At 39.4% G+C, this 9,753-nt stretch overlaps 2 protein-coding genes across 2 annotated transcripts in view; both read left to right on the top strand.

Moving 5' to 3' along the window:
* LOC123968639 (semaphorin-4A-like) overlaps window positions 1–1,450 on the top strand; it is a 17,133-nt gene extending 15,683 nt beyond the window's left edge. The window contains exon 16 of the mRNA XM_046045504.1: window positions 570–1,450. Within this exon, the coding sequence (XP_045901460.1) occupies window positions 570–1,342 (773 nt within the window). The 3' untranslated portion in view covers window positions 1,343–1,450. The remainder of the gene's footprint in view (window positions 1–569) is intronic.
* Window positions 1,451–4,990: 3,540 nt separating this feature from the next.
* LOC123968637 overlaps window positions 4,991–9,753 on the top strand; it is a 6,238-nt gene continuing 1,475 nt past the window's right edge. The window contains exons 1-6 of the mRNA XM_046045503.1: window positions 4,991–5,126; window positions 5,806–6,063; window positions 7,200–7,301; window positions 7,416–7,472; window positions 9,127–9,201; window positions 9,591–9,716. Of these exons, the coding sequence (XP_045901459.1) occupies window positions 5,881–6,063; window positions 7,200–7,301; window positions 7,416–7,472; window positions 9,127–9,201; window positions 9,591–9,716 (543 nt within the window). The 5' untranslated portion in view covers window positions 4,991–5,126; window positions 5,806–5,880. The remainder of the gene's footprint in view (window positions 5,127–5,805; window positions 6,064–7,199; window positions 7,302–7,415; window positions 7,473–9,126; window positions 9,202–9,590; window positions 9,717–9,753) is intronic.

Below are 9,753 nucleotides of genomic sequence, written 5' to 3'. Positions count from 1 at the left end.
CTATGACCTGGATGATCTTCAGAGACATTTTACCATGTTCAACATTTGAGTTTAGCGTGTTAGCATGCTAACATTAGATAATTAGGAGTAAACACAGAGTGCAGCTCAGGCTGATCAGAATCAGAAATACTTTATTGATCCATGAGGGGAAATTCTGTTGGGAATGTCATCAGTTCTGCAGGAATTTAGTCATAAACACAGACACATAAGACCCATTAACATGTTGACATGATGACGGTGCTAGATGGAAGACAGAGGAGGTTAGTACAGTTCATCCTGAGGGGAACATGAAGGTCTGAACCACATTTTATCACAATCCATCCAACTGCTGCTGAGATGTTTCAGTAAAAGCCAAAGATTGCAAACATTCAAACTGGTAAACACCAACGTTTGTATGAAATTGAAGGACATTCCAGATATTTTAGTCCAGACCAAGGTGGTAAACTGACCGACAGACTGATGTTGCCCTCCATAGAGCTGTGCTGCCAGCATAACTGAAAACAGTGAGCCTTACTCAGCACCATCACCTCCTCTCACTTGTATTTACTCTGAAATGTTCTGTCCTGCAGAAGTCGGTGTTCATTTGAACGAAGCAGTGAGGCTTCAGTGTCAGAAGCCTTCCAACCTGGCCACTCTGACCTGGACATCCCCCCGATTCAGAAACCTGCCAGAGAAACTCTTCATCCTGTCAGCTGATGGCAGTTTGAGCTTCCTCGCAGCCGCCGACACCTTCGGGACTTATCGCTGTGAAGCGGTGGAAGGCGGGTACAAAGAAGAAGTTGCAAGCTATGCTGTCCGACAGATTGCTTCTCCTCGCTCCATGAACCCGATTCCAAAGGCCGACGAAAACCTCGTGACCAACGGCAAAGACGAGCCCTACGAGGACATTTTAACTGATGCACCAGTCATTATTACGATACAGTCTTCAGGTGACCTCGAAGACTACAAGACAAACTACAATGGCGATAAAATCATGACCAGTTTCAGTGAAGAAACCATCTTAAAGAAAGAAGATTCTGGATTGAAAAACCCATTTCTAAACAATGGTTTGGACTTCACCTCGACCTCCAGAAAAGACGCCCAGTCCGGGAACGAGCTGCCCGAGGATACTCGGATGCCAAAAGAGAAGAGCTACTACACTGAGCTGGTTATCGTTTCCCTCCTGCTGGCGACCTGCATCTGCTTGCTGATATTCGGAGGGATCCACATGTGGCGGCAAAGGAGAACTGGCCTCAAAAAGAATCCACTGGTCAGTCCAGAGGGTGGCAGCAAAACAAACCAATCTATGGAGAGAGTTCCTTCCCTGAGCAGCCCAGACGATCTTGACGTGAAGGTGGGGTAGTAACAGTGATTTACTGAAAGCCGTCTTGCAGTATTTTAAATTTGTCTCATGATCATTCCTACCTTGAAACACATTTTTGTGAAATCCTCTTGCTAAATGTCTTAACCTAGTCTTATCTGATCCAAGTCAAGAAGAAGATTTTACAAAATGTTGAGTCCCTTTTTAATGGAGGAACTTTTTTGTGTGTGATCAGTGGTTTTTATTGTTTTTCTTTTCAGACAGGGCAAAAACAAGATAGATCACATCAGATATATCGTTTGTAAGAGCTGAGAGACAGGACACGGATCTAAATGATTCTTGAGGGTCTGAGCTGTCATGTTATCATATAGGATGTCTCAGGGTCCTTTAACTTTAGTTTATCTTCATCTCTTTAGTTCCTTTTTTTGTGTTTAAGGAAGATATAAGTTTGTTTTTGTTATACAGAATAACAGCCAAAAAAATATTTAATCATCCAGAACATCTCAAAAAAGCTGTCACCTAGTTTTCTGAACACAGAACACATAAACCGCTGACTTATTTTTGCCTTATATGTCATTTTAAGTCCAAAAATCCGCGGATTTGATGCTCCGAGTTTCGGCTCCGACGCCATCTTGATTATTTAGCAAAACATGGAGCTGTACATGCCATCCCTCGACTTTTTTTAGAGCAGGGGAAGCGCCGCTTTGGAACACACAGTCTTTTTTGCCATTTGCTGGCCGAGGATATCCAGGGTATCAAATGAAAGGTCCCGCCATCACTGTGGGATGTTCCCTTCTCACGCTACAGGCCTGTAAAGCGTCGGTGTGCTTTTGGTGACAGAAATGTTGATGAATATTCACTGTTTTTATCAATATTTCAATGTTATATTATTTGGAACGTGGTTTTATGGATATAAATAGTGTTTTAAAGATATCTCTCAATAAAAGTCATATCAATCAGTCAGTCAATAACTGTTTATTTTCATCAAATTTACAATTACAATAAATTACAATTGCATTCCAGGTGTATTAAAATATAGTCTGGTGCATTATAATCTATTTTATGATGGTTTTGATGGTTTATTGCATTAAAATATAGTATTTTTTCCCAGGCGAGTATGAAAATATCATATTTTTTCTTTATTGCATCTCCATTTACTCTGTAATGGTAAAATAAATATGTTAATTTACAATGGATTTATATTCGTTAGATTCTGACCTTTCAGATCAGAGTTATGCATCTAGGCCAAATGGTTGGGGAGATATTACTGATTTATTTTGCGTTTGTTAGTTTAGGCGTTTTTCCTGGAAAAGGGTGTCTGTTTTCAGCAGGTTAAACCTTTTTCTTCCGTTTTTCTGTCATTATATCCAGATCAACAGGGATAACTTGAAGTGGGGGGCAGACTGGGGCACAGTTTTGATAATAAACTGTACATTATTGTTTATACAGGTAATAAATGCTGCAGGTTAAAGGAAATATTTTTTCACAGTAGTTTTTCAGTCTTCAGTAAAGCTTCGATCCCTGATTTAATGTGACGGGTACTGGTCCAATTGAAAGAAATTAATATATAGATATTTAATGTACTTTGTGTTTCATTAGATATAAATGTGTAACATAATGTTTAAATGAAGGCTGAATACCTAACTGTGTTTTTGTGAATAATTTTAATTGAACTTCATGTCTACATATATATAATCTATTTGTAAAATCAGGGATTAAGCAGCATGAATATTGAATCCTGTCTTCAACACGGTTACTTTTTTTTACTGTGTTTGGTTGAATGTATGTAAACAGGATTAGATGTGAGTGTAATGAGGTCTGTACATATCAGTAATAATCAAGAAGACATGAAATCTCAAAAAAGAAGTTAGAAGCATGTTTGTGTTTAATTAAAATGCTGTCGCCCCGTGTGTCTCAAAGGAAAACTTGATTATTTATTGTTGTTCTGGTGACGCTGTCCTTATATATTGATTATTATCATCTAAATGCATTTCTAATGCTTACAAGTGTGATGTTTTTATTGATGTTGAAGATGATAAATCCAGAGCAGTTTACTGAACTTCTTCCAAGTGTATTTTGTTGTGTTTGTTGAAAAAATATCTGCAGGGAATAAAATTTTGAATAAACTTTCTCTTATTTCAAAGTATTGATCTGTATTGCTGTATTTTCTTCTCTTCTCTTTCTTAATTATTCCAATCAGCTATTTCAACATATGAGCTCCTGATAAAAGCTTTCCAACAAATACAAAATGTGCTTCGTATGAGAGACGACACTGCCATGATTGTTTGTAATGTGCACAAGCACAATATCAGGGGGCTTTTTACTTTTTCATAGTAGACGCAGGTTTGAGTGCCATCCTGAAAATGTGTTTGTCAGCTGAGTCAAACTAGATTCCCAAATACTGAGTTTGAAAGTTAACCGTTTTTAATTCCAGAGAAGTTCAGATTCAGATATTTTAAAGGTGATTTGAATCTTTATTTGGTGAGAACAAAAATATTACTTCTTGTTTTATTTATTTTATAACATTAGCCTACTTGCATTTGTCTCATTCTTTTATTTCAGTGACACAAACACATCACAATGTATAATTCAATATTAGATTTGCGTTTTAACAAATGCTAAATTAATTGATTTTAGACACATAGATTTGGATTGTTTAACATAAAAACGTCTGGATCCAAATTGTCCAAAGTGCAGAATGCAAACCTTCAGTCCCTTCTGCTGCTGCCAGGAAAAATATTTTCAGAAGAATATTCAAATATTCCTTGACCTTGTTCAGTTCAAGGTTGGTTTTCCTTAAATTAAAATTCAATCAAAGGTAAATTTTCCGTTATTGCCCAAATTTGCCCAGTTTCCCATTTCTGGTGAATCCGAGTGGATGTGCTCCTCTAACTAAATAAAAAATATTTTTCAAAATGTCAGAGAGAAGTAGCCTAATCAACAGCATTTATATTAGTCTCCACAATTTCCACATGATTCAAACCTACAGGACGATCATCTGACCTTTGACCTGAGTTTGTTATTAACTGTCAAATACTTGCTTTGTTTGCTAACAGCATTGTTTCAGCGCTGCATTCTCCTTAAGAAGACAAAGTGAAGCTGCTGTCAGAGGGGAATTCTTTGAAATTATGCTGTGGAGATGTAAATGCAGTCTTCAGGCGTTATCGGAGAGACAGTAGTCAAAACTGTTTCCCACTCACAAGCTGAGAAGGTTTTTAAATGACACAGACTAGATGTACGTATTTTTAACGGACACACAAAGTAATTGGATTGGGACAACGAGAGACAACAGAAAATATACACCAAAAGTCAAGTTAAATGCACACAGCACAGCAGTATGAGGGGAAAGGAATTTTTTAAATAAATAAAAAAATACGTGAGTTTTTATTTAAGAATATCCAAAATTTATTGTGTAATATAAAAATAAAACAAGTCATTAAAACATTTTTGGCTGTAAGTCTGTTTTAGTTTCCACTCTAAATTAACTTATTTGGTGGATCAGTCAGATTTATGAGTTTATGCTGTGTACCTGAAGGCAGCATAAGAAGTTCAACCAGCCCCAAAACGTAGCAAAGAGTTATTTAGTTCATTGAACTCACCGTGTCTCTATATTTGACCTGTTTGGCCTTCCATAAAGTGTTACGCAAGTGCGCTTCGCTGGCTGTTTAATCCGCCGGTGTTCCCGTACACCTGCGACACACCCACCAACCGAGAAACAAGTAGGACTGCTTCACCGGGCAGAGGGAACATTCCGTTCAACCCAGAAACCGGAATAAAACCTAAATTCAAGTTAGTGAGCTTCAACATCTCCACCTGAAAAGTGCAGGTAAGTTTTTCTAACGTCTTCAGACAAACAAATAGTACTTCAGTATTCAGTGGGATTGTATATGCAGAGATAATTAGAGTTAAATGGATATTTTCCTCCTTATAAATTTAAGACATTTAAGATATAATCCACGGACATTTACAGGTGTATCATTGCCGTCATCTGGCAGCGGCGTGTTTGTCTGGCTGTTTTTAAGTCTTCTTTGATAACACGTGTGTATTAAAGAGCCAAATCAGCCAAATCTATACTCTGGTGATGCAGCTTTGTTTTGAAGTTTGTGAACTCACATGTGATGACAGTTAAAGAGACTTGGACTGTATGTTTGGTGCTGTTTAATATTCAAAAGTAAAACAACAACCACCTTTTGTTATGTGAAAGATATAAACGGGAGAAACGTGTGGACTCAGCAGCAACAGGCTTCTCATATCAAACTAGTTGTTTGCTGACATTAAGACTTAATTAACACCTGGATGCAAAGCTGTCCATTTTCTTTCAAATATATCAATTCAGTTTCTTTCTACATGATAAAGACAATTACTTTTTCCATCAAATCAATAAATACGTTAACTCACAGAGACTTTATCTTTAAAGCAAACAGAGCAACATTTTGCTTCTTTCTCACCACAGAAAAGCTGTGAAAACCATAAATATCTGTAATATTTATCACATATTTTTCCAGATGTGCCCTCTGGCTCCCTTGTTTGGTCACAGTCAGTTTTTTTCAGAGATCCTAAACGACCTCTGACCTCTCTTCATGACGTCCATCACCGCAGCCGAAGGATTAGGGGCCGTGACTCAGAATGAAAACGCCATCCCGCTCCAGACTGCTGTCTACGCCCCACTGGCCCCGCCCCCAGCCGCAAAGGCCTCGCCCACCTCCCCAGCAAACATCGCCATGAAGGCCGTCTTCCTGAAGCCGCAACCACTGGTCCTCGGGGTGAGACGCTGAAACAGATACGTAGTGTTCATGCTGGTTCTGTGTTTCTACCAGTTTATGTAGATTTTACAGCTTAACAATGTCTGTATTTAGTCAGATTTGATGAGAGGTTTATGGAGTGGTGCCGCTCCAGGGGGGAGATCAGCTCAGAAACCAGAGAGACGCTGCTGAACTTCCTGAGAATCTTCATGTTTTTAAGTTTTTCTTCAGCATCACCGTGATCCAGTGACAGCTGCCCGTACATCCATGCTGGGACAGTGTCAGGCTTTGAAAACCCCAGTAAGGCTCTGTCACCGCCTGTAACAAAAACGGGAGACATACGGGTAAACCAAATAACAAAGTGATTTATTAATAAGAAAATAAGCGAAAACGATGAGTGGGAAGAGTGGATGAGTGAAAATGTGCTGCATGGATGTTGTGGCGTAAAAACAAACCAAAAACAGCAAAGGAAGCCGTGAAATGAGGAGGTCCAAACCAAGCCTGCTGCTCTGGCTTATATGCATGGGACGCACCGGGCCCAGGTGTGGCCCAGGTGTGTCCCATGCCGCTGATAACCCTGCCAATCAGGTCTGCAGCCCTGGAGACAGACAGCTCACCAACAGCAGTATGAACTCTGCAGAGGGGCCGTCACAGGCTCCACTTATCAATAGTTTTTTAATTCAGCTTTACAAAGCTTTTTTAAAATAATTTTTAAAACAGGACTTATTTCTACTGGAGTATTTTCACTGTGTGGTATTAATACTTTTACTTAAAGGGTCAGTGTGACATCTAGTGGTGAGGGTTGGAATTACTACTACTTCTTCTTCATACGTATGAAGCGTAGTGATGAAACGCGCTCTGTAGAGCAGTTTGTCCAATTGGGCTACTGTAGAAACATGGCGGCGCAACATGGTGTCTTCCATGTAAGAGGAGCAGAGATTATGTAGATAGAAATGTCTCATTCTAAGGTGATAAAAACACAATTGGTCATTATGTAAGGTCTTTACACAACACTGAAAACAGAGTTATAGATCTTATATTGCATTTCTGTAAATAGACCCTCAGAAATATTACACACTGAACTTTTAAGTGAAGGATCAGAGAACTTCTTCCACCTCTGTGATCATGTGTAGTAATTGAGGACTGCCTGTTTCCAGATTATTCAGATCTTGGTCAGCCTGTTGTGTACTGGGATCATTCTGGCCAATATCAATAGACTGACCGTAGTTCACGTCGTCTTGTCCCCCTTCCTGATCACCGTACGTAAAACTTCACTCACTCACAACAAGTAACTGATTAATACCTGTAAGCACCTGAATTCTGTTAAGTTAAAGCACAGAAGGTAATGAATGTGTGTCTCTGCTGTGGTTCAGTCCTTGCCCTCCGGATCTCTGAATGCTGTGGTGGCGAAGTGGACGAGACTTGGACTGGTGAGTTTTCACACTTCATCTTCTCATACTGGTGAATAAAGAAATTAAGATATTTGTCATCTGTCCTTTTGTTGTATTCATACAAAAAATATTCTGAACGAATGATCCAACTACAGGTTGAGAAGTGTTTTTGTCTTTGAATCCTGTCTACATCTATCTACAGAATATCTACAGGTGCATCGCAGAAAATTTAAATATCATGAAAAAGTTACTTTTTTCCATAATTAAAAACAAAGTGAAACTTTCAGATATTCTAGAACATATAAAGTGAAATATTTCAGACCTTTTTTGTTTTAATCTTATAATTATTAATTTAATAGACTTACAGATAATGGAAATCAAAAATCCATATCTCAAAATATTAGAATAAAGAATGTTTAATACAGGAATGTCGACCTGAGAAGAGCCTTTAGTCTGATTCAGAACTCCAATACATGGAGAACACCTCTGACTTGACAGTTGTCCAGAAGCAGATATGGGGACTCGAGTTTGAGGCTTGGACTCGAGTCTGACTTAAGTCGCGCACACAGTGACTTCAGTCTCGACTTCAGACTCGTCTTCAAAAGACTTCACACTCAACTCTGACTCGAGGTGCGGGACTGGAACAGTTTTTATTTTTGGGAAACGTCTGATAAGCGTGCTTTTATTCCCTCCCTGCGTTACCTAGAACCTGCCTACGTAACACATAGTATCAGTATGAAAGGCCTAAATGCCTTTGCCTAAAGGAAGCATATATAAAGTGAAAAGTATTGGTCCCAGCACAGATCCTTGAGGAACTCCATGACTAACTTTGGCATGCATGGAGGACTCATCGTTAACATGTACAAACTGAAATCGATCTGACAAATAGGACTTAAACCAGCTTAGAGCGGTTCCAGCAAATGAGAGCAAATGCAGCACTAAGATCTAATAAAACTAGTCGGGATGGGGTCTAAGAGGCAGGTTGCTGGTTTAGATGAAGAAATGATCAAAGTTAGTTAGTAAAGATCGATGGGAGCAGTCTAAACATATAGGTTATACTGTAGAAGCTCATGAAGTTGTTACTATTGAGAGCTGCGACTCTCTGTCAGCCTGGCTACAGTGCTGAATAGAAACCTGGGGTTGTTCCTTTTTTCACTTTATTAATGACGAGTAGTACGCTGCTCTGGCATTACGGAGGGCCTTCCTATAAGTTTTAAGACTGTCTTGCCAAATTAAGCAAGAATTTTCCTGATTGGTGGAACGCCAATTCCTCTCAAGTTTCAGTGATGATCTGTAATTCGCGAGCTTCAGTGTTATACCATGGAGCTAACTGTTTTATTATCTGCTTTTTTAGAGATCAGCAGAGTCGAGTGTCGTTCACAGCGAGCCTGCAGCACTATCAACAAGATGATCGATTTGCGTAGGACTGAAATTAGCATCCTCCGTTACTTTAGGCGCTTTCACACTGCCCAATTTTCCGGGATTATTACGCCAAGATGTCAGCTCGCTGCGCTGTATGAAAGGTATAAGAGATGGAAAGGGAAAAATGAACTTAGTCAATATGCTTACCCCACCACGTAAGCACCACGGTAGAACCAAGGTATCTTCAGGGAGCCACAGTCTGAATGAATCACAGTTAAACTTGTTTGTGGATCAGACCTCAGTGTGAGTCTTTGTGTTTCCTGATCTGCAGGTCTGGGCATCTCTGGTGTTCAACGTGATCAACGTCATTCTTATCTCACTGGGTGTGTGTATTCTCATCTTGACAGTAAGTTTATCACTCTGACTGATCCACAGGACTCCTCTGTTGAATATATATATCTGCTAGGACTAAAGGTTTTCCTAGTTTTCCTTGTATGGTCACCCTACATGTATAATATCCATGTCTAAGAATAATACGTCCATGAGCACATTTGTTTAAGTCTCAAGTTTCCCCTTAATCAGGAAGATTGTGAGTAGCCTAATTCTGGAATATTACAACAACTTTTACACAGAGAGTGAAGACCAAATAGATTGCTGACGAAACACAAACCGCACCATTAAAATCACAGTTTTATTGTTTCTCTGAATATTTAAAGTAGCAGTTTGAGCGCAGATTGAAGTGCTGCTGACTTCTGTGTTTCACTCTGATGTTTGTGCTTGTTTGTCTGATTTCAGTGGGGGACATTTAAATTTTACCATGTCATCCTGGGTGTCTTCGCCCTGCAGATTTCTTTCAGCCTCACTGTCAGTGTTTTCTCTTGCAAAGCCATCAGTGTCCGCAGACGCTACCGCCCAATCCTGGTAAGACATGTTTTCCCACACACTTTCAAGTTGGTGT

This window comes from Micropterus dolomieu, linkage group LG03, assembly GCF_021292245.1.
Source record: "Micropterus dolomieu isolate WLL.071019.BEF.003 ecotype Adirondacks linkage group LG03, ASM2129224v1, whole genome shotgun sequence".
In the NCBI taxonomy this organism is placed as follows: Eukaryota; Metazoa; Chordata; class Actinopteri; order Centrarchiformes; family Centrarchidae; genus Micropterus; species Micropterus dolomieu.
The sequence above is the reverse complement of the archived record's forward strand: the minus strand, read 5'-3'. Positions and strand labels throughout refer to the sequence as shown.